Below are 27,283 nucleotides of genomic sequence, written 5' to 3' on the forward strand. Positions count from 1 at the left end.
AGAAGAAGAAGAGAAAAAAAAAAAAAAAAAAAAAAAAAAAAAAAAAAAAAAACAAGCATTAAAAACATGCTTTTAAGTTGACGCCATGACTACCGGTTTGCGGATTTTTTATCAGAAAGGCGCTAAAAACGAAACGCTAAAACGTCTTTCAAATGGGCACAGTGAACGAGGGAACGCTTTTGGCTTCCCATGTTTCCACCTTTTCACAACTCCTTGTTCATGTACAATGTAGCCTATAGAAAACCAACATTTTCTGCACTATGGGAGCTAACTGTTGTTTCTTCCTTTAGATAACTAAAAGGAAGTATTGGTTTCAAACAATGACGGCACATTGAAACGTCGTTAAATCGCTGAAAATCATCTTAATGGCTGCCCAGACCAATAGTTGGCCCTATTCAAAAACTACAAATTAGAAATACAACAGTGGTACATAGTTTTTTTATTAAAGTCAAATTGTCAAAATTAACACTAAAAGAGAGAATTAACATTTAGAGTGAATGCGTTCCTGGATTGCCTTAAAACAGGTGGAAAACTATAACGTCTTTTATGGCAAGTTTAACAACCAAACGAAACTCGAGCCTGTTTAGATTTTTTAAAATTTTTAACTCCGCATCTTAGTTTTCTCTTGATAATTTAGATACAGGCAAATAAATTCACTTCTATTTAAAAAATAACCACTTTAATTGTTCCTCTGGTGCAAGGAATTTTGTGATTGTCTCCACTTTTACCGAACGAATGACTATGTTCGGTTGCCTTTAGTTCTAAATTAACATTATATAATTTGACTTCCTTTTCACCTTCAGTCACGTTCTTAATTCAATAACAGATGTCACTCAAATGATAATAAATTAACAACCTTATATTAAACTTTTGTAATTCATCTTCACACATCCTCTGACACATTTGTATTAACAACGCGACGTGCATTATTAAAGGAAAGGTCCTTGGCAAGAAAACCTCAATAAAAAGTCTATGCTGGTAGACTGTAACCTTAGCCCAGTCCTCCATAACTGTGGTAAACTCTTGCCTTTTTAGATTTTTTTATTATTAAATTTTAACCGACACCGCATCTTAGACATCTAACTGTTTTCGTGATAGTTTAGTCACAGGCAAATCAATTCACATTAATTTGAAAATAACCATTTTAATTGTTCCTCTGGACGGCGCAAGGAAGTCTGTGGCTGTCTTTCACTTGTGCCGAACGAATGACGACATAGTTTGGTTATATAATTTCACTTCCTTTTCACCATCGATTACGTTTCTCATTCAATGACGATAAATTAACAGCCTTATATTAAACTTTTGTCAGAATTCGTTTTCGCACAACCCCTGATAAATTTTCAAGACATCGCGACGTTCATTATTATATTAATAGAATCATATTAGGAAGTTCTTGGCATGAAAACCTCAATAAAAAGTCTATGTTGGTAGACTGTAACCTTAGCCCCATCCTCCATTACTGTTGTAAATTGTTGATCACGCGATGAATTGTTCTCTTGATTGCTAAGAACGCTGACAATCTTTGTAGACGAGTAATTCTGTCCATTTTGTACCTTGTCTAACGATTTATCCGACATATCGACAGCCTCTAAACAAGAGGAACATTTTCCTTTCTTAAGAATGAGCGGCAAACTTCTTGATCTACTCTCCATCCTTGAGTTAACCGTTGTTCGGGAGCGCTATGTGGTTTTGATTTTCTTTGAGTGATTTACAAGAAAGAAAATTACATGGTTCCTCTTCTTCTTCGCTTTCAAGACCAATCAAACGTTTTATAGCATGATGGCTTGCGCTGTCCTCCGGAGTTAGAGTTCTAGCGATAAGCGATTCAGAGACAGGAGGTATCTTAGGAAGAGAAAACTCTGAAGACGGATTTTGCGTACGAACTTGATTCGCCTGTTTCCCCACTCTTTGTTTCGTATCCAATGTCTCCTTCGGTCTTCCCAATGAGCATCTGTACGGTGTATGACTCATAAGGAAGTTGTTTAAAGCATTCTGTTTAAGCTTCTTGTCGAAACAGACGTGTAAATTCGCACCGTCTTTACTACGAGTTCGTAAAGGTCGATTCACAGCAAGGTCCATTAACACTTTTGCTGCTGGGAATTCGTGTGAAGTCTCACGAGTCATTTTGATCGATAAACAAGACGAATCCTGCCACGAAGAAATCAACCTGGCATTTCTATTATAATGTCCAGTGTTTTCAGCTGTTGTTATCCATTAAAGCCACGCTTGATCCCTTGGTTACATGTCTTGTTGGCTATTCAGCTAAACTGGTTAGCGTGTTACGGCGCAACTAAGCCAAAACTAAACATATCTAATAAGATCACGCACAACATGACCTTTGGTTAACATAAGAAGTATTGGTTACCGCATTCTCTATGGACACTTGCATGACACTTTGTCACTGAACAGTAAACAATTCCACAGTTCGTCACTTCTAACCACTCCTTGACTTAACTAACAGTGAGAAACAGGCAACCTCCTCAATACTGCGTGGCTCAGTCCTTCATGAAAAACTTCCAAAAAGAGTATTATGTAAACTTTTTTCGACAAAGCGATCGACAGCTCGTTTAAACAATATTTTGATCGACTTAGCCAAAGGGCATATTTTTATACAATGAACAAATTGTCAACAAATCCCGTAATTATCATACCCATGATGTTTGGTTCGGTACCGACATGCTGAACAATAAACTCATTCAAGGTTTTAAAAGTTTCTAAACAAAAGGAGGCCAATACTCGGATAATTACTACTCGAGTGCGATAGAAGCTGCCGCCTTTTCTGTTGCTTTCTGGTTTATTATTTTGAGTCTGATCATCGCAAGGACGTTTCTTGGACGATTAACATAAGATTTTTAAGTTATCTTTTTCATTAACTTGTTTGCTTTTTTCGATTTAAATTTTATGCACGCCGGGTCATTAAAAGTCCTAACAAAGAAGCAATTAAGCAATAGGATCAACTTTGACAAAACCAATATTAAAAAGTTTTTGAGTTATCCGGGCGACGTTTGCAAACATCAGTATTGCAGCAAGAATGAGATATATACTAGTTATGCAACGCTTTCGAGTGGTATACTATGGAATATCCCACGAGTCACTTGTATTTTCTCGGTATACACACGAGCCTTTAGGCGAGTGTGTATACCAAGAAAATACAAGTGACAAGATGTATCCTGTATTCTGATTGGCTGTATTTTCTATGGCATGGTATAAATGATTATAAAAGGTGTAGCCGATTCAGCCAAGCTACATGTTCACATAGGCACGGATGACGTGCATAGGACGGTCCAAAAACACTTCAGTTCCTTGATCAAAAAATAAAACTAATACCCCTGTTCAAACCAAAAAGCTGTTTAGTCATGGTTTATTTTTTTTATAGAAGTTGCTAACTGGTGTTTGTCGACTTCAAATTTATCACAATAAAAACACAAATATGAGCTTACTTAAACCTATGTAAAATCCAGTGTCTCAGTTTCTGTTACATGTTTTCCGGTGTGAATAAGGCACTTGACCACAACGAAACAAAACATTAAGAGACAAGTTTGCAGCTTGCAAGATTTCCTGCTACTTTTAAATACCTCAGTATCTACTAAAATAATGAAAATTATACCACAGAATTTTTTTTTTACGATTTTTAAATTCACGGCTCGCAGTGTATCATGTAACTTACTCGCTTGAAGACAGTCTTGTTAAGAGGTCTATTATACTCTAGCGGTCTGGCGGTTTTAGCCGATTTTGAACGTCGGACTGCGGGCACATTTTTTATTAACTGGCGGTCTATGATCAAGAAATGTATGGCGGTCTCGGTCTTCAGGAGAAATTTGAGAGCTTTTGCGGTCTAGGAAGAAAAAGACATGGCGGTCTGCGGACTGAACCAACCCCTATGATAGACTCTCTTGTTATAGAAACTTCTAATAAAAATCGTATGCGCGCACTTTTCTTGGAGAAGTCTTAGAACAGGTCATAAAACGTTTTGGATTTTATTGACACCACGACAATAATAAAAATACAAATTCTGCTTTATTTAGTGCTAATGGGAGACTTCTATTTCCAAATAGGAGGAAGATGAAACTTGTTTAGTTCATTTAAGAGTGTATCACGTGTCATATCACGTGGTAGGTCGTATAAACTCGAGCACCGCACGGAGCTATCTCCGGACTTCACTGACGTCATAGAGTCGTTATTTAAGCTGTGTAGAGCTGGGGATGCCTGAAAGGATATTGGAGTAGCTGTATTAGGAGGAGGCGGAAAGTCTGTGAAACTTCCTGGTATGAAATTCCCATTTTTGTCCAAATAGTTTTTGTTAATGATATTCCGGTTATCTATGTATTCACTCAGTGCCGTCAAGGAGTCCTTGTTATAAAGACTGTTCACGGCTCGGAACATGTCTAGTCGCTTCTCTGCAAATGGTTTAACTTTACGATGGGAGAGGGGCGGAACACTTTTTGATTTTGGAATTTTAGTTTGGGAACTCTGTCTTTCCTTGTTTAACACGTACTGTTCCTTGAGTTCAACTGGTTTTCCCGAAAGTTCTGCAAAATTGTTAGTGTTTGTGTTGTTCGAAGTTTCACTGTTTGCTGGTGGAAGTGGCGTTCCAGCTCGCCATGTTAACTCCATTATTCCAAAATGGCTCTCTCCCTTAATCCTTTTACCTGCAGATGGAGAAAATAAAAGTCAGCCATGATACAATTCAAAATTAGACTGGGTAACGTGTCAGAAACTTGTGCTAAGAGAAAAGGGAACTCGAGACTAAAAGCCGCTTTTAAAACACAATTGCAAAACGTATACTTAACTGAGCTGAGTTACGTTTATTAAATGTCGTTATTAATATATATTTGTTAATGTTTATTGTCAACAACCCAAGAAACTGGAAAGCTTCAGCACTTTCTCTTTTTCAAAACAAAACCAGCGTTTACCAAATTGACAAAGGCCAAGTGCCACATGCCACGTGACACAATCAGTCATACGCTAAACGAACGCAGAACAAGAAAAGAACTCTGTAATGGCTTTAACGATTGTATTAACCGACCGCAACACGGTAAGTGTGTCAGCTATTCTATACTTAAGCACACGCTGAAAAAAAAAAATGATGACGAACAGCACAAAAAATCTTACCGGTATGCACCGACAGTCTATGTGGGAGTGAAGTCACTATAAAATCTTTTGTTTCCTTAGCAGACCGCAGCCTGGAATCACTCAGTGCTTTTGCTCTGATCAATGTGGAGTTGAGCAGCCGCTGACCGTCATTGCCAGGCCTCAAACAACGGTAAAGGGATGGTTGTTCAAAAATTGGTCGAGGTTGTTCGTCCATTTTCTATTAAAAAAAACAATGAGATTATTGTAATATTGCGTATAAATTTCAAAAGTTAGTTGTTGAAGTTTATACGTCATCAGCCTTATTTTGATTCGGTTCCCCGCCTGATAGTCAATCTGAGAATAAGGAAGTTTGTCTACAGTACAAGTCAAATCATGCAAGCCGCTCTCTTTGCAGAGAGACAAAGGTTCTATCCAATGTTGTATGAGGTGACAATCCCATGTCTTGGTTTTGCTAAAATTTGGACTTTTCTTTCTAGTTCAATTTGACTCAAAATACTGCTTATGTATGCATATAACAACTGAGTCTTGCACCCTATTGCTGATCCTCCGGCACGTCCTACTGTTGTTGCTTTTCTGTTAGTTTTACCATTTTCTCCCAAACGAAGTCGTACTTATGAGTATTCCCAATTTAGCTGCCATTTCAACGAAAGACCCAAGCCCACGTCAGTGCACAAAAGCTATTGTCTCAGTATCTCTTGGCGTACCCCATTACTTTCAATAGTTTGGCTTTACGGCTATAGCTTAGAAAAGAACATCGAAGTCTTTCAAGTGTACTCGCCTAAGAGAGAAATGGTTATTCGAGAAGGTTGGACTGTGTCTGTTTTCCAATTGTTGAAGGGGAACAACAATTAACATCGAATAATTACCTTAACATTAAAAGATCACGATCATATCTAAAAGGGACACTGTCACCAGTTCACTTCAAAAATTCAAGAGCGTAAAGACGTTTGGAAACTACGAACAGTGGCTCAATTTTGTTAAAAATCGCCATGCAAGTGTACAACTTAAATAAGTCAAGCTGAGTTTTTCAAGTTTTGCCTTGTGGACTGGAAAAACACCTAAAAATTATATGGCTACCCTCTTCCTTCAACAACAATTTACTTTATATCTCCATCTTGATGTACTAGATGCATTCCATGCACGAGAAGACCTATTCGCCAATTTTAGTACTTTTTACCGAAAAGCAGTAAAATCCTCGTGACAGTGCGCCCTTTAAAGCATTTCACTCCAGATATATGCAAACTCACCCATCTTGCAACATCCATCCCTTGAATCTGTGAGAGCGTTGTATATAATTGGCTTCTTTGTGATGCAAAGTGATCATCCACCTCAATGTCAGGTTGTAGGATGGCGCAAAACCAGAGGACGCTTTTAAGTAGACTAGTGAAAGATTTCGACACTTCAGAAACTCTACTGGGAGAAAGCGACTCAAGGTTTCCTAAGCATTCGTAAATGTTTTCAAACACCTTGCGTCTGAGGTCTAACAGAGTTTCTAAATACTTTAACGGAAGTCTTCCAAAGCCATTTACAACAACGTGATTACCTCTCTGAAGGGTATGTAAGGACTCCGATCTAAAAAGACCTCGCATGTTCATTAAAATTTCTTCTTTGCTCTTCGACGCTTTTTGTGCCAAACTTGCGACAAAGTCTGCCAATGGTGGCATTTGACAAAGGACTTCCAATAGATCACCCACAGTGTAAAATTGCTGGATTGTACCATCTTCCTGTGCTACCTGTTTCGGTATTATTCTTTTGGTACGCTTCATCTTGAGTAAAAGCAGCATAGCACTTGGCTGGTTTAATCCCATGGCACAGTCCATTACTTTAAGGATTTGTGTTAAGGACAGTAATTCTGGATGACGGCTTGGAGAAACGGGTGGGGCTTTGACGTCGTAGCGTCGATTCCATCGTGGGCTTATATCTCGAGACTGTGGTGTACTTTGTTTGCTGCGTTCTTTTGGAGGACTCTCTTTTGACAAGACTATACGAAAAGGAAAGACATAACTCTTTTTTTATATAACCGCCAGTAACAGAGAAAAGACAAATATCTAAATATGAGTTGGGCAGGTTAAGAACTGTTCCAGTAAGAAAGATGACAAAATGGTCCGAAAGCGGTTTCCAATCGTTCAGGCTTATAACACTGTCGTCAGTGTCCTCAAGCGCATTTAACCCATTGACTCCCGGAGAGTTTTGAAAAACTATTTTTTTGGACATTTTTTATTTTTTGGGGTCAGTAATGAGCTAATTAAGCTCCAACCTACACAAAATACCACTTGCAACATGAAGGCATGCCTTTCTCTCCACTAGCAATAGGGGCGGATCCAGGGGGAGTGGATTGGGTGGCTAGCCACCCCCCTTGATCCACCAGAAAAATGAAAATAAACATATTAAAATAGAAAATAAGGACAATGTCCATCCACCTTTCATAGTCAGGCGGCCGTTCAAAGTTAAGGACGGCCATTTTTCCAAAATAGGAGATTTTCAACAGCCTGTTTTACGAACTTCTGGCTTAATGTAACAAAACACGTGTGTATAATTATAAAAAATTAGATTCCTTTTAGCTTTCAAGAGTTGTTTTTAGCCTTGCTGGAATGATTTTCTTCTTCATTTACATCTTTTTAGTGAGTTTTCTTACCGTTAACTGGCACGAAGCGATTTCACAAGCAAGCAAAGTCGCCAAAGTTGTCCCTAAGCCACTTTGCTAAAAATATATGTTCTTTCCTGTATGTTCGTGGCCTGTCAACTTTAAATCAATCACTTCACAAACTGAGAACAGACTCCCGAAATATAACTCAAGGTAAGTTGAGGAAAGAATATTTTGCCAAATTATCAAGGAAAAACAGTGGTTTGATAACTTAATTGACAGCTGTATAAAGCTGCTCAGAGTCACAGAAATCACGTCTAAGAGGCCAACTTCAAATCTGAGGGGGCATGCCCCCAGACCCCCTAGGGATGGAGCCTACGGCCCAGAAAATGGACCCAGACCCAAAATGATTACATTCGCACTTTCAAAAAACTTCCTAAAAGCCTGAAATCCCACTCCCCACCCCCCCCCCCCCCATAAAAAAAACTGGGGTTTGAACAATATAGACGGTAAACAAAAATATTGTTTAACAGCCACCCCCTTGAAAAATCCTGGATCCGCCCCTGAGCATTACATTGTATGACAGTTTTTTCTCGGGCATGCGCAAGGCTTTTCCTTTTTCTTCTTTTCTTATCTTTTTGCTGCAGTTGTTGGCCTTACACTGGGCTAGCTTGCAATTAAGAAATTTCCGAGAAAGTACCATCCCAACAGGAAACACTCGCCATTGAAAAGTCAAGGGTGGTTGAGGCAAATTCTCCTACGAGTTTTTCACTTAAATTTCTAAGCATTTTTGTTGGAATGTCAAGCACAATTGACACGATCACTTCAATTTGGGCTTTATTGGAAAGACCTTTTCCTCCTGCAGAGATTGAGAATAAGTGATGCCTTTTCTGATCAAATATGATGGCGTCATAAGTGGAACAAAGATAAACATTCGTCACGGCCAGATTTGGCCGGCACGGGAGCCAGTGGGTTAAACAAACAGCATTGATACGTGCGTAACTGTATGAATGTATTACCATAAGTAGTGAAATAAAATGTCAAGGACACACTGCAGAGTGATACAAATGCGGTTATTTCTCAATGCAAAGCAAGGTACTTCTGGAACAATATAGTGTAATAAGAATGTAATAAGTGTACCAAAGAATAGAATACCAAATAAACAATAACCTACTAGCAGGTTTATGGTCAAAATTAATTTTGGCATTAGCTATAGGGTATAAAGCCCCTGTCTTCCACAGGACAGAGTGGAATGGATCGAGTAAATCATGCCAAGCTGAGTGTTTGAAAAGTTGTTCATTCCATAACTGATGATATGGCTTGCATCAAAGCCCATTACCTGAATCCTTCATTCTGGCATGAGTTGTTTTCAGAGACTTAGAAGTCCCTCCTTCAGGGGAGATCATTATACGAACTTTATCTGATTAAAAAAGAAATGAGGTTAAAAAACGTGATAATTCTTAACTAGTTATAAGTTGGATTATTGCAACTTCTGGATTCTTCTTCCCTTAACATAAGTATATCTATCATCTCATGAAAATTAAGAAAACACTACTTTACGCAGCAAAGAAGTCTCAGATAGCGTTTACTGTTACTTCACTTTAAAAATTAATTTAGATTCTTTTGATCGTTCATCAAACGTTGACTTTATTAAGTAACTGAACTTATTTAAAGCATACATTATAGTTAAAAATATAAAAATGTTTAAAACAGATCTAAAAATATAAAAAGATACTCTAAATTTTCGATCGCCTTCTGCGGTCTTCTTCAGAGAATGATGGATTTTTGCAAGGTTCGCAGAATTCTAATAAGCTACATCGACGTTATTGTTCGTTGTCCCCCTGGGGAGCAACTAGCGATGCGTAAACCCTTGGGAAGGGCGCTCTTTTCTTTATAGTTATCCTCCCACTATTGATGTCATAACAACGTGTTGTTTTGACGATTTTATTTATCACTGAATACACAAAAATGCATAAGCTCGAAATAAAGATAAAAGACTTGAATTTTTAGTCGTGACGTTCTCACCTAGCTTCGCCTTCGTGATTGAAACACTTGGCACTATAGGAGTTTTCTTAAGTTCCAAGTCTGGAACTAAAAACAGAGGTCAGTATCATTAATTTGTTTGCAAAATCATCTTTTACTGTATTAGCGTTTGTCCGTGTAGCTAATTTTAATAAAAAGGTTATATAAATATTTTTTAAGAAATAAAGGGACCTCTTATAAGTATCTACAGACGTACATTTTGTACTTCTGGTATCAATTGCATAAACATATTGTAAGTAGACTATTTATATGTAGGTAAAAAATTTAAGCCTAGGAATGTGTAAGGAATGGTACCGTGGCGTTTTTTTATAAGCATTTCCTTGTCCGTATATATTGCCGCCTCTTTAATTCTTTTGCTTTTATTTTGTTATTTGTTCATTTATATTAATATGGGAGTAAATTTTATAAAAGGAAATAAATAAATGAATTAATAAATTATTGAACGTCGCAAAAGAAATTATGTTCTCAACAAAATGTTAATAAGGGCAAATATAATTTCAATCTCACCTGTACAAACTTTGAGGCTAAATCGTCTGCTTATAGAGACAGGAAGATGGGAAGAACTCATATCTGGGAAAAGATCCAACAGTTGAGCAAACTCCAGACTGAGTAACACAAGTGAACTACGTTGTTCAGTACTCCATGTACATTAACATCGTTGTGTAAAGCAAGAAGATTGAGATAGTGCTGCAATCACACTCAGAATAAACACACTACAGAGTAGAGTGACTTCTCTTAAAGGCTACAAAATAATACAAAGAGTTGTTCATAATGGTAAAACAAACAAGGATAGCAAAGCTCGTAGTAACGTTCTGCGTGCTGATAATGAACTATTCCGGCACAACGCAGTGATAAGCCAAACAACCCAGCCGTCTCAGTACGTGTTGCTCTCGATTGCCGTGACTTAGGTTGCAGAGTTTTAACCGTGGTTGCAGGTCTCCTTTACTGCGTTTCGGTCCATAAACATGCAAAAAAAGAAATTGGCCAGTATCCTCACGCTTGGTCAATGACTTATTTATTTATTGCACTTTCAGACCAAATTTTAGGGAGAAAAGCTGAATAAGTACTTAAGATGGTTTCCGCCCAACATTCGAGCAATACAAGAAAAATAAAGTTACCAAAAGACCTCTTAGCATGGTAACAGTTTAAGTACAGCTAACAAAACCTGCCAAAAGCCCAGCGACCCCGCGAGAGAAAAATGGATTTGAAATTGTCAATATTTCAGTTAAACAAACGTTTCGCGCCAGTTCAAAACAAAATGGCGCGCGTATAAACAACGAGGTGACTCCGAGAATGCAAGATTACGGGGTCACAAGACAAATGAATCGATAAGATCTAAACAGAACAAAATGTGCGACATGAGAGATTTTGGTACTAATTCGCACTCGTTGCTCAAACTTTCAGCGAATCCGTCTTAAAATTCCGTACCTTGTCGCATTTTTTCATCCTCCTTACACCAGTCGTGCTCTGCTTTACCCTATGTGAAAAACAAGACGGGTATAACGTTAAGACAGTGTTAAGATAACCTTCATCGTTAGAGAGCTAGTACGTGTTATTTCAGCTTAGACAGTCTGAACGATGTCAGTGTTCATGGAATTTTCTCCGAAGTGGACGCCTCTTGAGCCATAATCAAACTTGACCTGGATGAATTTTTTCAACAAGTTCTTGGTAACTGAAGAAAATTAAACAACCCAGTCTTATTTTAAACCTGACATTCATGATATATTAGGCCATATATCTACATTACGTTGTTCCATAACATAGTACTGAACGCCTCGTTTGCTCTCGGTCCGTGAACCATGTCTTCGAGCCTAATACTTCAAGTCCCTTCTCTGGCCCTACCACACCATCATTAAGTGCCACAAGATGCAACAGTCTTTTCTTCGTGTTTCCTTACTATATTGTTAATTGAAAGCATTAAAGAACGGAAAAAAAAAATAAGAGAGTAGATAGGCGATCTTTCTCCGGCAGCACCAGCTAAAATCCACATGTCCCATATTTCAGCTTGACACAAAACATACCTCAATCTCTGGTGAGCCAGATATATCACTCCTGAAAGGCTCCATTTGCTGTAGCAGCTTGCATCCTAATGTTGATTCTTTCATCTTATTCTTAAGTTTTTCTGTGTTAGATAAAGATGCTGCCTCATCTAAGATGGATGGCCTGCGGCGAGTGCGTGGAGCGCGTGTTCTTCCCTATTAAAAAATGAAGAGAAACAAATGTTCAATCTAATTCACACAAAACACCTAAGATGCAGGGATTATAGTTAAGAAATAGAAAAAAAACTGCATTTCTATCGAGTTCCTGAAATACGACTGGAAGCAGTTTCGGATAATAATACTGAACAAGAAATACAGTGCAAGCACGAGCTGCAGATGATTATTTCCACAACCCTTTACGGAGTTCTCCAAAGCTTTCACGAGTCTTTTTACAGAGATAAGTAAAAAAATACGGCTTTAAGCGGACGCATTCTTACAACATGTTTTCTCAACAACAACGCACACACTAAATAATCATTCGAACGTGCTTGGAGCGTTATCTCGGAATGTCATGAGCGAGCCATTTTGTCGTAATTTCTTAGTTTAGTGTCATTGAACTGCTGCATCTCAAGACACCGTATCTTACACTAGAAATAAGTATAAGACCAGAGAATCCAACCCAGTTCACGTACCATTGTTTTGGGGTGCCTGAACTTGGCCTTGAAGGGTTTTCTCCTCATCGTGGCCCTTAGGTTATCAAGATTATCGTCGCCTTCTACTAGCTCTGTCTGATTTGCACTTTTCTTCCATTTAGCATTTCTCAGTCTGTCCGCAAGTTCATGTAAGACTGCATTGTCACTGCTTGGGAGGTAGAGATGCACTACTCCACTTTTTATCATTAGGTTGCATAGTCCTTCCTTGGTGTCTACACCTAAACACAGTACGAGAACAACTCTACCGTTACTAGTCTAAGATTTAACTTTGCAACGAAACCTGCCATAGGGATAGCAACTAACACGAGTCTTCTTCTCAAATTGAAAATTATATGTTTTGCTTCAAGGAGGATTTGTGCACATACCAACACATTATTTGGTAATTTATTGGTGTCGTTGTGATTACCAGGGTCACCAGTGGAGCAAAAAGTTAAAGGACAAAATACCAATATTTGCATCCAAAATTAGTTACTAACTAACGATTATTTCATCATCTTTAAGCAATAGCCAATTCTATGTACCAAAGCGTAACTAACAGATGATAGGACGAACCCATTGAGGATGGGTAAGCGTATGGCAAGGATAGAAATGTATTCCAGAATGATAACTTTAAATCGCAACGTCCGTGATTACTGCATTTGTTCACACTTTTGCAGAAAAAGGCCTTGCGAGTCTTGCGAGGAGCCGGAGCTTGCATCACAAGGCAGTCAAGTTGGATTCGCTTGCTTTAGCTCTCAGTTTTGTGGCAAAAAACAACAACAAACAAACAAAAACAATTTAAGTCTTGTGGGTGTCCTTGTCTGAATATTTTACTAAAAAGAAGGACGAGAAAGAAGTTCTTACTGGACTCCTCCAACATACCTGTCAGCTTCTTTAGAACTCTTTTTGCCTCCTCTCGGGTGTCCTTATGATCATCGATGAGTCTGCGCACTACAGTGAGATACGCATCCTCGCGATGAACGTCCAATTCACCAAGTGCCCAGACTGCCGCCTGACGGACTTTTGGCTTCTCGTTATAAGTCAGCTTAATGAAACCATTTTGGATCTCGACCATCCTTTCATCTGGAATTCCAAACTCTCTGCGGCAGGAAGCCATAATTGAGGCAATAAAAGAAACACGGTAACACGGTCGGAAGAGAAAACGAAAATAAAAAAAAAAAACATGACAATGGTTCAGTTTTGTGTCAGTGAGTGCTAAAAAAAATCTCGTAAGAGACGTGTTGGAGCTGCATATGCTAATGGCATTTTTTTTGTCCTCGTCGACGCATTAATAAAAGGTGTTCTCAAACTAATTAATAACTCATCAAGTTAAAACAAAGAAAATCATAACCGTGAAGAAGGTTTGGATACCCGATCTTATTTCTCCCGTTTAATCCGTAGTTTTAGTTTCGATTGAAAATATATCAAACACCCAAGACAGTGTTTCGTTGGGATATCCAAACACCTAGAATTTCGCCAAAAGTATTCCGCTGCGCGTCGTATTTTCAACTCTCTTGTCGTCTTTAGATATCCCGATGAAACACTGCATCTCGTGTTTGATATATGACATAAAAAAAAGAAGTGGTAACGGTTGGCCGGGAATCGAACCCGGGTAAACTGCTTGGAAGGCAGCAATGCTCACCACTATACCACCGATTCGTCACATGTTCTGATTTGTTTACTAAATATTTCAGATTGATTTTTCTCTATTGATTTTTCCTAGTTCGACCTTTCTTACCTTCTAATGTTAATAAACTGCTCACAGATATCCTGAATATTCTCTAATCTCTTCTCGTTTGATAGAGCTTTCAGCATGTTTTCTAAAACGTCCTCCACTTTAGCTGGACTTTGACGTCTTTGTTCCAGCTTCGGATACCACTCCTTGCGTTGGATGCGAACCAGCAAAGGCGTCTCAGCCGGTGTGATCTCAAGCTGGGGGTGGAACCAGTAATTAAATTAACTTTTATTTATTTGGTTGTCTCAATATGAACGGTAATGTTTTCTGTTTCCTGATTAACGTGCGAATCCAAAAAATGCAAAGTAAAGCCGGAAAAGGATGAGAAGGAAAAGCTTGGTTGAGAAATGAAAAAGAAAATAATTTAGCGACACAAGCTGCTCGGAAAATAATTCCGAGTTCTCCTAACGGGAGTCGAACAACAAAGATTCAAGTAAGGTCAAATCAAAAAATATAATAATAACAAGCTAGGGTTTAGGTGGATTGTAAGCTACCAGTAACATGGAATGGCGCGAGTGATGCGCTCTTTACGAGGGCCAACCAGGAATGGTACTTCCAAAACGAGATTAACGTACGGTAACTTGCAAGTATCATAAAGCAAGTAACTGAGCTAGTACTGATGTCGATAAAATGAGGATTGATAAAGGTAGAAATATTTTTTATGTGTAGATATCGTGGGTTAGTAGATTGGAATCCAGAGAGAATTTAATGTTAATCATAATTTTAAACATTCAAAAATTTGGACAACAGGATTTTTTCCATTGATTAACACAAGCGATGGAACTTTTTTTGTCAAGGCACAAGGATGTTTACGCAAGTACCACGTCATGATGCACTGGTCGCGAATAGATTCCCGAGATACAGATATCGATCTCAAGTCAAACCTTGAACCAATTCGTTACCTTCATAACACTTGTCGGGCTTTCACTTTCACTCGAAAAAGACGGGGACTCATCCACATCCTCAATAGATTCGTCTTCCTCTTCTTCTTCTTCGTCACTCTCCTCTAAATTCATTTCTGGCGATTCTTTCGTCACTGACAATTCAGGACTGCTTTCTGGACTCTCCTCACTCGCTTCCTGCTCATCCAAATGTTCTTCCTCCTCCAAGATTTCATCGATCTCTTCGGGTTCTTCTTCTTCTTCCTCTTCAATTTCTTCCTCGCCCTCAAATTCTTCCAGTTCCATCAGTGGGGCTTCACTAAAATATCAAATAAAATATAAGGTGCTGTTTTTATATCAACAAAGTACTGGCTCTAGATTGTTCTTTAGAACTATTATAGATACTAACCAAACAGACTGAAAGAATTCGAAAGGAGAATAGAACGTTCTGACAACAAGTTTCATAGAATGCTATGACACAATTTGAATTTTGGTTTACCTTAATTTTAGTAGAACACAATAAAAACATTTCTACTAAGATTGCCCAAAAATGCCCAAGCAATCATACTTGTCTGGAATTGAGGTAAACTGCAAAATGATTATTTTAATACCTGAACTGTTCTCCTGCTTGAGGTCTTGGAGCTAATCGACGTCCCAGCTTGGAAGAAGCTTTCTCAGGAACTCTGCGTCTCCTGGATTTTGTACCTCCGTGATCTTTTTTCTTAGAACTCGCTTCACGCAACTTCGTCTTGACATGTGCCTTTTGCATTGTTGTCCAAAGAGTCCAAAAGTCTTATTATAAAAGAAATCAGTTCAAAGAAAGAAATGTCCAAACGCAGCTTGTTACACCGTCTTCATATGATAGTTACGGAGGTTTGTTCAAGGACGTCTACTGAAGATTGCGTGCTTCATTTGACTTACAGTTAAGAATGTTTTTAGGGTTGAGGCGAGTGAGTTGCCGTCCCATTCCAGTCATTCGCACCGTTTTTCACTCGCGTTTTTTTTTAATTCAAGCGCTCGCCCACCAAAAACGCATGCAATGCCAGCTATGGAGCCTCTCTTAATATACAATTCCAGCATTGCTTACAATGTTATAATTTGATTAATCTGACCACAGTTCAGGTATTAGTCGGCGCATCTTTACTCAGTGATTGGCTTTTATATCTAAGGACCATTGGTCTTGTAGATTAATGTTTTTTGGCAAGGTGGATTTAAATAATCACCCATGTTCACCGAGAATGAAGTATACATAACGGTGCCTCTGTTTAGAATAATATTTTCCAGAGGTAAATGTAAAGCAAACGCAATAACAAAGATATATTTACCTGTTATTCTATGTTGGTCTTCATCATCCTCTTCTTCTTCTATGGTCTCTTCTTTTGTCACTTCCGGTCGTTTCATCCGGGGTATTAACCTCGCTGGTGGCCTTCTCGGTTTGATGAAGCCACGGACAACAGAATTAGGAATATAGCCATCTGGTGCGCATGGCCAGTAAACTTCAGTGGTGTCTTTTTCACTGTCTAACGACGTTGGAATTTGCATATGCTGAGAATCCGTCTTGGCTGTTGGCTGGTCTGCATTTTTCTATTACAAGAAAACAATGTCGTTGTTTCAACTAGCAGTTGTATGTGCAATTAATACGGTGTTTGTTTGGGAATCTGCTGCAAAGGACTTGCGGGGAATTTGATTTTCTAAACTATAAGACAACTGGGAATCATAAAGCTCCTTTACTTTAATTTTCGATACATCATGTCTAGTTACAGTATACAGAGTGAAATGAGTAAAAATTCAAAAAAAAAAAAAAAAAAAAACTCCCAACAATTTGATCAGGCCTTTTTTGGCTATTGAATTTTGCCAAGATGTACCTCCAGTCCAACTTTTTTTTATCGGGTTAGATTATCATGGCTCTTAGCTTTCTTATCTTTTAAGCCCTTTACAAGCTTCGATTCATTCCTTTTAAATCGGAAAGTCAAATTTTCTACACCTTTTCGTAACAGTGGAGGCGTGGTCTCCGTAAGGCAAATGGCCATTATCTGCTTTCCATGTCACATGTTTATACTAACACTGACTAACCCAAAAACGTATCATCTCGGGATAATGTTAAGTCTTTACCTTAGCCGCCTTTATTATTTGTGAGATGTTCATAGTCTTTGAAGATGATTTCGTAGAAAGTCGCCTTAAAGCCATCATAACGTGAACCTTGACAACAACAAATGAAACACAACAACATTAAACTACGCCTATCACCCCTATCAAAGAGATTATATGGCCCAAAAATATTTTTAAGGGGAGAAGCGTTTTGGGCTGACGGTTATTGCGAAAAGTTCTTTTCACTGTGTTCAAATTTCAACGCATTTTGGGGTGTGTTACGGCTCAGTACCAAACTCGATGTTTAATGTAACATTCGTGAAAAAAATAATTTGATTATATTAAATTTGATATACAAATACAAGAGAGTATAAAGACAAGTGATAGTCGTGCCTGTGTAGATAGCCTTCTAGATCGTCTTCTTTTCTGAAACAGATCCATCTCCTCTTCTTCTTCTGTTTTTGGTTTTTCGATAACTACTTCTTTCTGCAAGGAAAAGAAAAGTTGTTTTTTCTGATTTTATTTCCTTGTTCCTGTTCAAACATTTGCGATATGATTATTCTTCCCCCGCATTTAATACACTGTTACATTCGTATCGCGTCAGCTTGCGCTCTCTTCAAATAGGGATAGCCTGGAGAACCTTCCCAGTTTAAGAAGGAAACTTTTAGTTGGTGAAGACTTCAGTTGCGTTATTTTTTATTATGCAATCTGTTTTCATATTAGGTAATCTAGATAGATTTTGAGGCTTTCGGGAACAGTTCAATGAAAAAAGCAAACATATACATAGGCATAACTTTATCATCCGTGGATCACGCACTTAGCTAGGGTTTCGATGCATCTTATGAGAAGCACCAGCTAATTTTCAGGTATGCCAGTTAAACAACGGCAAACTTGAATGTTTGACCTCCACGGCAAGGGAAGAACGACAGGTAATCAAACTGATTACTCTAAAAACCACAGGGTTAAAGTAAACGAAATACTAATCAAACCGTTACCTTTTTCCTCTTCTTAGGTCTCTTTATTTCAGGAGGTTCGAGCGGTCGTCGCTTGCTTGCTTCAAGAGGCATTCTGGGAACGCGTTCGGGATCGTACCAAAACTTCAGCAGATCATTGAACTGCACGTGATCCTCAAACGGATCATTGTCGAAATGCATCTTGGACAACATTTCCAAATATGGAAGTGGCAAGTAGTTCAGGATGGTTACCAAGCTAATGTGGGATTGGAAACCCACTAAAATGTCTCCACGTGAGTTTGCAAAGCACACGCCGCAGAGGGATTCGTCGAAACACATCTCACGTACCAGTTGATTGTCAGTGTTCCAAATTTTGACACAGTGATCCTCACTAGAAGTGGCGAATAAACCAAGTGTCGAGCAACTAGAGAGCTGTTTGAATGAGAGAGGGATTATATGGATGTATCATTTATATGCACTGCGGATAGAGCTGTTTGAATCAACAATGAAATTTAATCAGTTAGTTTGCATTGCGCTGCACTTTACTAGTAAACTCTAACGAAGTGAAGCCAAAAATTAAAAAAAAATACCTCCGGGCTTATTCCGGTTTCTAACTGCCCCATGACATATTCAAACCTTGATTGAACTCCTCACATTAATTTTGTTAAGTAGTTATTTATTTTAACACTCACGAGAATCTTCAGCATTGAAGGAGGTGAGTTACGTGGAAGAAGAAGAAGAAGAAGAACCGAAAAGAAATATTGCTATCCCCAGTATAGGGGACTCTAGTCCATCAAAAGTAAATACATGCAAACTTTATGTACTTTAAGGGCTGAAAGCTAATAGAAAAAAACTCGAGAGTGAAGTTTCATTATACCTGCAACTGTTTCAAAGTATTTTGCCATTATTTTCCTTGGTAGTCAATACTGTTTACGCATTATTGCCTTACCCCATTTATCGGTGCGGTATGTCGTTCATCTTTAGAATGCGTAAGAAATTCATGAGACTTTTTTGTATGGAATACGCTGTCTTTGTCCTTTCTCTCGTCCCGGACTCTGGAGATAGTCAAAAGGATATGAAGTTTTAGCACATAGGAATTTACGTCAGTTGATTTGACTTGAGTTATTGTTGTGCCTTGAGTTAGACCGATGTATCAATTAATCATCACAGTGTATTATCGGTCAGCAATCCTTCGTTAACGACAAAAGATCTAATTCTTTGGCAAAAGGTCTTCTTCATCAAACATAAATTTATTGTCAGGTAAACTTCAAGGTGTTGTTGGCTTTTTTGAATACTTTTTTTTATCCGGACTCTTATGTTGAAAAATCTGTTTGACATAAAAAGAGCTTTTTACTGAGTCTACTGATGTTAATCAACTTAGGAAATGATTTATACAACCCCTGTGATTGTCATGTGATTGTCGCTGTCATTTCACCATACTTTCTCGAATAAACGAAAAATTGTCAAAAACGTTAAACCGTGGCAGAAAGCCTTGCATTACATGCGGCAAGAGTTTAATTGTGTCTCTCTCGACAAAAAATAATAATAAAAGAAAAGAAAAAAATCAACCTGCACATAATAACGTTGTTATCCGCCATTGCCATGCACAGAGTGTTGCCTGCCATTGCTAGATCCCTTGGGGATTTCAACAGTTTGACGAGAGCCACTTGTTGAATAGAGACTCGATTAATTTCAGGGTGAATAAGTTGCCATATCCTGACCGTGCAGTCTGTGCCGCATGAAACCAGGTGATCACGTGATGCAAGGCTGTCGTGTGACTCGGTACATGCGGCAGAAACTCTCAGGAAGGTAACCTGGCCTTGGTGGGCTTGAACATTTTCCTTCATGTAAACATCTATCACAGACGAAAATAATAAAACTCCACTTGATTAAAAGTACCGGTATCTCTTTCGCAGGAGACTAACTTGTTCTCACTTGTTCCGTTCCTCCATTTAGATGTCGTCACATTCAACTCGGCGGGAACAGTAGAGTTTTCTGACTTTTCTAGTGAAGACGCTCATGATTGTCACTTATCACTAACTAAAGTGTTAAGTATAGTGTAATCTTGAAAGAAGCCTGAAAAAGGACTGCGTCTTGTCGGCAATTTATCTACTATCTGCTCGATCCCAACAACGTCTTATACTAGCAAAAGATATTTCACTGGGCTTTCTTCGCAAGTTCAACCTTGAGGATCACCTTTATTTGACCTTATTTGCATAATCCTTTTTTCGTATGGCAAGTTGCAGCAATTTATTAAACCAAAGGTCATTTTTGTTGGCCTTACAAGCCATGGAAAACAAGCATGCTTTTTTTGAAGCACATGCGCGCAGCGTATGTGTGTGACAATGATTCGAAGCGCGTTTTCTCATCTTTTCGTTTCAAAAACCAGGAAACGAAGAAATTATTGGCTTAGACAGTCGCACTGGCCTAGAAAACCTTAAAAAAATCTTCGTTTACCTTTTCCGCTCACCAGCGATATTTGTCCGTTGAAGTGTCCAGCAAAGAGTAATCCTGACTTTAAGGTAATTTCATTTTCATGAAGAGCAAACTCAGCATTAATCATGGCTAGGCTACAGACTCCTTCATCAGGGTTTTCAGGCACCCACAACTGATAAGCACTGGGAAAAAACAGAAGTAGTTATTCAAGAGAAAATGTTGAAAACACTGCATGTTTGTTTAACCTTTAGACACCGTTTATTTGCAGTTGTATTTAAGCTTTCGTATTGAACCCAACTGTGTAAAACAGAAACGAAAATCTGTCCGTTAGTTGTTGTTAAATGAAAGCGAAAGAAGAGAACGACAACAAATAATTTATCAAGTAAGAAAGAAATGGGGGGGGGGTTATCTGGCAACTGACATTGTCTGTTAAATTAACTGACAAATTGTTTTTCTACTTCACTATCATAATAACAACCGAGTAAAGATTAAAATTTGATTGCTGGCTTAATTGCTTGATTGACTGTTTGTTTGTTTATTTGTTTGTTTGCTTATCAACGGGACAAAATTACATGATCTGCAGACGAAATTGTCACCACAAACGAAAAAAAAAAAACAGAATAAGCGGAGTTTCTGTTGCAGAGAAACTTTCTACTTCTTGACTTGGGGACACAGTCAGTCAGTTTCTTTGGTAATGTGAATAAAAAAAAAGTTACCAAAAGTTTGCGTCGGCCGGGAATCGAACCCGGGTCAACTGCTTGGAAGGCAGCTATGCTCACCACTATACCACCGACGCGTTCATGTATTGGATGCAGGAATTAAACTTCATAATCCATTTTGTCGTCTTTTCGTCATATCTGAAGACAGGTGTTCTGACCAAACGAACAAATGGACTGTGTGTTTATCCATTGTATAAAATACAGTTACCTGACAATTGACCTGTTTTGTTTGCTGAAATCATTAAACCAATTGCGCTTTTGCTTTTTTCTTCAGTGTATTTAAGTATTTTTCAGGATGAAGATCGTGTGAAGGGCGTCGGTGGTATAGTGGTGAGCATAGCTGCCTTCCAAGCAGTTGACCCGGGTTCGATTCCCGGCCGACGCACTTTTGTTGCTTGTAAAAAAAACCAAGAAAGGTAAAACTTACGGACCAAAAAAAAATCCGTAGCGTAAGTAATATATATTTTCTCGACATTTTTAATCTGCACGACATTCCGACATCAAATCAGTTCGCGTTAAAAGTTGGGCAGAAGTTCGACTATAGATCTACTTCTCTAATAAACGCACTTGGAATAGGGCAGTACAGGGTGATATTCTATATTGAAAGAATATCCGAGTTCAAAGCCTAGAAAACTAACTGAAAAAGGCAAGGTAACTATGTGCGCCGTGACGCCCGACACTTGGCGCAATCAAATAAAAGTAGTGTTTCTTTATTCGTTCGCTCGTTTGTTTGTTTGTTCGTTTTGTTGCTTGGTTGGTTTGGTGTTTTCATTTCATCGAAGTTGTCATAAGCTGCAAGTTTGCCGCGGTGCAATAGTGGATTTGCTGTAATTCCTTTGCAGAAATTCAAACTTCGCCATGGGCTATATGCGAAGGAATTATCTACTAACTTAAGCGTTCCGAAAAATGGATGAAGCAAACTTGTCAATTATGCACAGAGTTTTCGCAAATTCACGACAATACTACGAAGAAGAATGACATCTTATTAAAGTCAAGGATTGTCAATGGATGGAAAGTAACAAGTTAAACGAGAGTTGGTCACTAAAATGAAAACTTCAGACGGAATCAGCCATTATCCGTGCTAGGTGTATAAATTTATCGGACAGAAAAACCAATCCGGCAATTTAAAGTATCAGCGTTAAAGGCTAATTAAAAAACAAAAAGAAACTCTACTGCCTTTAAAGGACATTGCGTCGGCCGGGAATCGAACCCGGGTTAACTGCTTGGAAGGCAGCTATGCTCACCACTATACCACCGACGCGTACATGTCTGATTCGGTGAAACTTTAGTCAACCCTTTTTTGTCGAATGTCAATTTAAGGCTTTGCATTCCAAGAAATGTAAAAGGTGATTGAAATCTTTAATTTTGTTCCACCTTGAAAAAGAGGGAGAGGCACGTTGACTTCCCTTCCCTTGTTATTTGGTACCGGTAAATGTTGTTTAAATTACAAGGATACTACAGTGGATCCCGATATAACGATCCTCGATATAACGATATTCCCGATATAACGATGAATATTCTATGTCCCAGCAAAAGTTACAGTAAAATGTTTGGGACAGAACCCCGATATAACGATCTTCGATATAACGATATTCCCGATATAACGATGGGAATTTAGCGGACCTAACGTAAAAACTTTCCCGATATAACGATATTATCAGTACAATTTAAGCAAAACATCAAATTTAACGTAATAACATTAGAGTTATTGAGTAACCTCTACCGTTTATGCAAACAGCTTTGTACGATGATATACGAAAATGATTCTGTGTTCTAAGCCTCTTTATCAGAACGTTTTTCTTTTTATCCCCCTATAATATGCAGTAAAAAAAATGGTTGGTTTACCCCGATATAACGATATTCTTGGTTACTTTACGGCCATATCGTTATATCGGGAGTTTCGATATAACGATTCTTCGATATAATGATATAATTTTACTGCTCCCTTAGCATATCGTTATCCCGGGGGGGGGGGGGACTCCCATATTAAAGGGACGGGGATGCTCGTCGGAAATTTTGAAAAGAACCCCTAAAAGAGACCAATCTGCGCGTGGCTCAAGCTATTTTAGACCCCTAAAAGATACCAAAATTCTGAGAAAAAGAACCTATATTTGTAAATTTCTTCGTGTGCAACCCTAAACGAGACCCTGATGGCTAAAAATATTGCCATTTTCTTGCATTTTCCCCAGCACAACCTAAGCGAGACCCAAAGTCTGAAATTTATACCCCTAAGCGAGACGACGAGCATCCCCGTCACTCTCATATGGGAGTCCCCCCCCCCGGGATCGTTATATCGGGGTTCCCCTGTAATACTAAACAATCTTGATTCTGACTACAACCGTGGTGAATATAAACCAGACCAAATATGTTTGCGCGAATCTATTCACCAACCATTGAACGAGTTTATTTACCTGCCACTTGTAATGTTGGCTGAAGTCATTAAATTATGAATTGCTTTTTTGCCTTTTGCTTGTCTATCTATTGTTTATAGGGTGTTATTGTGAAGCGCGTCGGTGGTATAGTGGTGAGCATAGCTGCCTTCCAAGCAGTTGACCCGGGTTCGATTCCCGGCCGACGCAAACTTTTGGTGTAATTTTTTTAAATTAAATATGAATTAAAAGAAGAAAGAGTTTTGGTTATTTGTTTACATTACCGAAGTAACTGAATGATTCTGTCCCCGACTCTAGAAGTAAAAAGTTCCCTTGCAACAAAAACTCTTCTTATTCTACTTTTTTCTTTTATTGTGAGAGTTTTGTCATTTTTTCCTGTCTTTAAGCAAACAAACAAACTAACAAACAGTCAATCAAGCAATTAAGACAGCAATGAAATAAATCGATCGAAATCATGATTCTGATAACTGTGGTAAATATAAACCAGATCAAATATGTTTTCACGAGAATCGATTGACAAATCATTGAACAAGTTTATTCACCTGCCAAGCGACTTGTAATGATTGCTAAGGTCATTAAAAACCAGTTTCTTTCTTTGCGTTTTGCTTGTTTATCTAATGTTAATCAGATGCTCGTGTGAAGCGCGTCGGTGGTATAGTGGTGAGCATAGCTGCCTTCCAAGCAGTTGACCCGGGTTCGATTCCCGGCCGACGCATATTTTTGGTGATTTCTTTTAATTTGAAACTGAAATATAAAGAAGAAAGAGTTTTGTTTATTTTTTACATTACCGAAAAAACTGAATGATTCTGTCCCCGAGTCTAGAAGCAGAAAGGTTTCATTGCAACAAAAGCTCTCCTTATTCTACTTTTTTTCTTTTATTGTGAGAGTTTTGTCTATAAATCATGTAGTTTTGTCCAGTCGTTAAGTCCGTTAAGCAAACAAACAGACAAACAGTCCATAAATCGATCGTCAAAACTGTACAAGTGTTCATCGGAAGCTTCTAATCTTAAAATCGCTACAACAGCAGCAACAACAGTTTATATGTTACGTACGTTTCTTTAAGGCAAACGATTTATGAAGCTTGGCGCAGTTTTGAGAAGTAAAGTAAAAGTTTTCTGTGTCTTACCAACATGGATTAGTATCGCTCTCAAACACAAGAACTTCTCTTGTTCCAAGCACCAGATAAATTTTTTCCTGCCTCGGATCATGAGCCACGTCAATAATATCCGTTGTCATGGTAGTGATGGGCAGCACAGTTGTTAACTCGTAACCATGAACAGGAGATACGAGCCGTACCCCACCATCCTCAGCATGGACTAAGACCCTTGGGGGACACCCTGGAGATTTCACTCTGGTCCATCTCAAAATACGCGAGCTCAGAGCGGTAAACAAACTGTGAAACAAATTCAGGCTCCATATTTTCAGGTGATGGTGCGAGTGATAGTACAGTAAATCACCACTGAGAAGATCCATTTCGATGATCTCTTCGCCTGTTTCCAATTTGAAGGTCAGTGCGCATGTGTCCAAGTTCCACACTCTGATGGTTTTGTCCAGGGAACTGGAAACGAGCAGCGGTTCCTCGGCGTGTACGAGGAGTTTTGTGATCTCAGCAGTGTGACCTGTGTTTTAACATCAGTTACTGTCAAAATTCAGGTTTAATGCGAAACAAGCACTGTGTTTCACGTAACAATTGAAACGCCGGACGAAATTTGTACTAGATGTCTTTTAAAAAATATTTAAAAAAAGTAACTAAAGAATATAACTGAGGTAAAAAAAAATAAATTAACTTAAACTAAAAAATGTACTGCAAACGCATAACTGAAATACTTTCGTAAAAGCTAACATAGCTAGTGGTACGAGTTCTATAGCTTTTTATTTATTGTCAGGGAAGGTGTAAGGTAAAATATAACGTTACGGCATGTATAAGAGGTATATGAAGAGCATCAGAACTAGACCCAAATTAAAAGCAATCATTTCAGTCGGTGTGCTTTAACCTCACCTAGAAATTGTGTTACCAAAGGAAAACTGTTAACACTCGTACTCCAGGCTCGAATCGATCCATTTTTGTCACCTAAAGAAAAGGATAGTATGTGTAACCATAATGAAAAATCTTTATTTAATGAATATCTATCTTACATTAAAAGCAAGGAAGAAATGAAGAAATGCGATCAAACCATACTTGTCCGGGACGAAAATAGATCGCCAGAATTGCAGCAACTAGAAATATCTTAGTAATCTGTTATTAGTCTGACAAAGGAAAAATGTTTTTTCCAGCCGTGTATGAGGGTTAATATTAATGTTTGCTTTGGTTTCTGATTTCCCTAAGGTAACAAGGTATTTTGCTTTTTCAATGCTTTATTAAGCTTGATTCATTCATCTTATTTAAGACTTCATTCCTAGTATAATTGTAGTTCTTTTGCCCTTGATTTGTTAAATTTATTTGATTTATTTCCTTTTTCGATTCAGTTAGAGATGAGTGCATGTTTGCGTTGTGTTTTGTGTATTTTTTTTTCGATCCTAATATTGTGATCTATGTAATTTGACTTCCTGGACTTGTTAACTCTTAGTTATTTTAGGAAGCCAACACCCTTTAAGCTTTAATTTCTTTTTTATGTAAATTTCTTCTTTTTTATGTATAAGGGTCAATAAAGTTGTTGTTGTTGTTAACTCACATTCCCTTGTCTTACCTGTTATAAAGTAGCTTGCAGGGTTGTAAAACACACACGTGGTGAAGGAAAAGTCGCATTTCTTTTGAAAGAAACATCTTTCACGGTGAGTTTGAAGATCTATCATGGATATCCTCACATCTGATATTGCCAATATCTGTCTAGACGTGTTATCAAGTGCTATTGACATCACCCAGTCAAAAGGCGTGAAAGAACAGCTTATTAACTGACCAGGTATTAAGGGATCTGTTTGACCAATCGGGAACTTCCATGTCATTATTCCACCGGCGATTCCAGTGATGATTTCATCTCTCATTTCATTGTAAGCAAGGCTTAGAACAGTTTTGTTTACCGAAGTGGTGGAAAGGATATGGAACTTGGCGCTGAAAATCTTCATTGACAAATCTGTGCAGAATGTCACATAAATCCAACGTCTTTGAGCAAATAAAATGTGCAGAAACTTGAGCTCTGTGGATATCGTTGTAAAACCACTATTTGTTGAATTTCCAGGCTGTTTTTCTTTTGAAAAGTTCCAGATGTTGATTTCGTTCTTCTTTCCGACACCGTGATGTGATATAAAGCTGTGACCTGTAGCTGTGTTCAAATGGATTACAATTCGTAAGCGCTCTGGATTCCAGATATGTTTTTGTAGTTGAAGTCCGTATGGAATGCCAACACAGAAGGGCGTGTCCTTTTGGTTTGCGATGATGTTCTCAATCTGCGGGAAAACTTCGGCCCACGGAGGAATTTTTGACTTGAATATAACCGTCATTGTGAATTCGAATTCCAAGGTAGTTGCCTAAAGCCGTCACTCAGTTCTTGTTTTGCTAAATTTAAGTCGATCTGCTTTAGCTGCACCCTTTTAGCGAAGATCCAGTTTTCGTGTTGGTGCTTTTAGCCATGAATACAAGGAACATTGCCAACATAACTTTACGCAAAGTCCCTTAAGTTATGAATTACTGAGTGATAGTCATTAACGAACGTTTTTTTAACACTGACTCCAATGTTAGATGCAACAAAGCA

At 38.3% G+C, this 27,283-nt stretch overlaps 1 protein-coding gene, 5 non-coding genes and 1 pseudogene across 6 annotated transcripts; 3 read left to right on the forward strand and 4 right to left on the reverse strand.

Moving 5' to 3' along the window:
• Positions 1–429: 429 nt before the first annotated feature.
• LOC144644206 (uncharacterized) lies at positions 430–2,474 on the reverse strand (annotated as a pseudogene).
• A 1,489-nt stretch (positions 2,475–3,963) lies between these two features.
• Positions 3,964–27,283, reverse strand: LOC144644223 (uncharacterized). Its single transcript, XM_078503657.1, has 23 exons — positions 26,282–27,283; positions 25,594–25,665; positions 24,721–25,213; positions 20,507–20,667; positions 19,619–19,904; positions 18,999–19,104; positions 18,092–18,481; positions 17,490–17,582; positions 17,121–17,207; positions 16,334–16,592; positions 15,620–15,800; positions 15,030–15,327; positions 14,131–14,324; positions 13,275–13,492; positions 12,393–12,631; positions 11,743–11,916; positions 11,150–11,198; positions 10,229–10,291; positions 9,704–9,769; positions 9,018–9,098; positions 6,342–7,075; positions 5,113–5,311; positions 3,964–4,649 (listed from the first exon to the last, which is right to left on the reverse strand). The coding sequence occupies exons 1-23, from the start codon at positions 27,030–27,032 to the stop codon at positions 4,042–4,044; spliced, it is 5,802 nt and encodes a 1,933-aa protein (XP_078359783.1). The 5' UTR covers positions 27,033–27,283; the 3' UTR covers positions 3,964–4,041.
• Positions 21,210–21,281, reverse strand: Trnag-ucc (transfer RNA glycine (anticodon UCC)). The gene has a single exon. It is a non-coding gene; the product is annotated as a tRNA-Gly (tRNA).
• On the forward strand, positions 21,518–21,589 carry Trnag-ucc (transfer RNA glycine (anticodon UCC)). The gene has a single exon. It is a non-coding gene; the product is annotated as a tRNA-Gly (tRNA).
• Trnag-ucc (transfer RNA glycine (anticodon UCC)) lies at positions 22,394–22,465 on the reverse strand. Its single transcript has one exon. It is a non-coding gene; the product is annotated as a tRNA-Gly (tRNA).
• Trnag-ucc (transfer RNA glycine (anticodon UCC)) lies at positions 23,712–23,783 on the forward strand. The gene has a single exon. It is a non-coding gene; the product is annotated as a tRNA-Gly (tRNA).
• On the forward strand, positions 24,238–24,309 carry Trnag-ucc (transfer RNA glycine (anticodon UCC)). Its single transcript has one exon. It is a non-coding gene; the product is annotated as a tRNA-Gly (tRNA).

This window comes from Oculina patagonica, chromosome 2 (assembly GCF_052425735.1).
Source record: "Oculina patagonica isolate OP01 chromosome 2, crgOcupat, whole genome shotgun sequence".
Taxonomy (NCBI): domain Eukaryota; kingdom Metazoa; phylum Cnidaria; class Anthozoa; order Scleractinia; family Oculinidae; genus Oculina; species Oculina patagonica.

Excerpts from the sequence above, each read along its gene's own strand:
- LOC144644223 (XM_078503657.1), bottom strand. The coding sequence starts at position 27,032 with ATGACGGTTATATTCAAGTCAAAAATTCCTCCGTGGGCCGAAGTTTTC. Across the intron at positions 14,325-15,029 it reads GCCCGACAAGTGTTATGAAG|CTTGAGATCACACCGGCTGA; the intron begins GTAACGAATTGG and ends TTCCACCCCCAG. Across the intron at positions 7,076-9,017 it reads TGCCAGAATGAAGGATTCAG|TCTTGTCAAAAGAGAGTCCT; the intron begins GTAATGGGCTTT and ends CTTTTCGTATAG.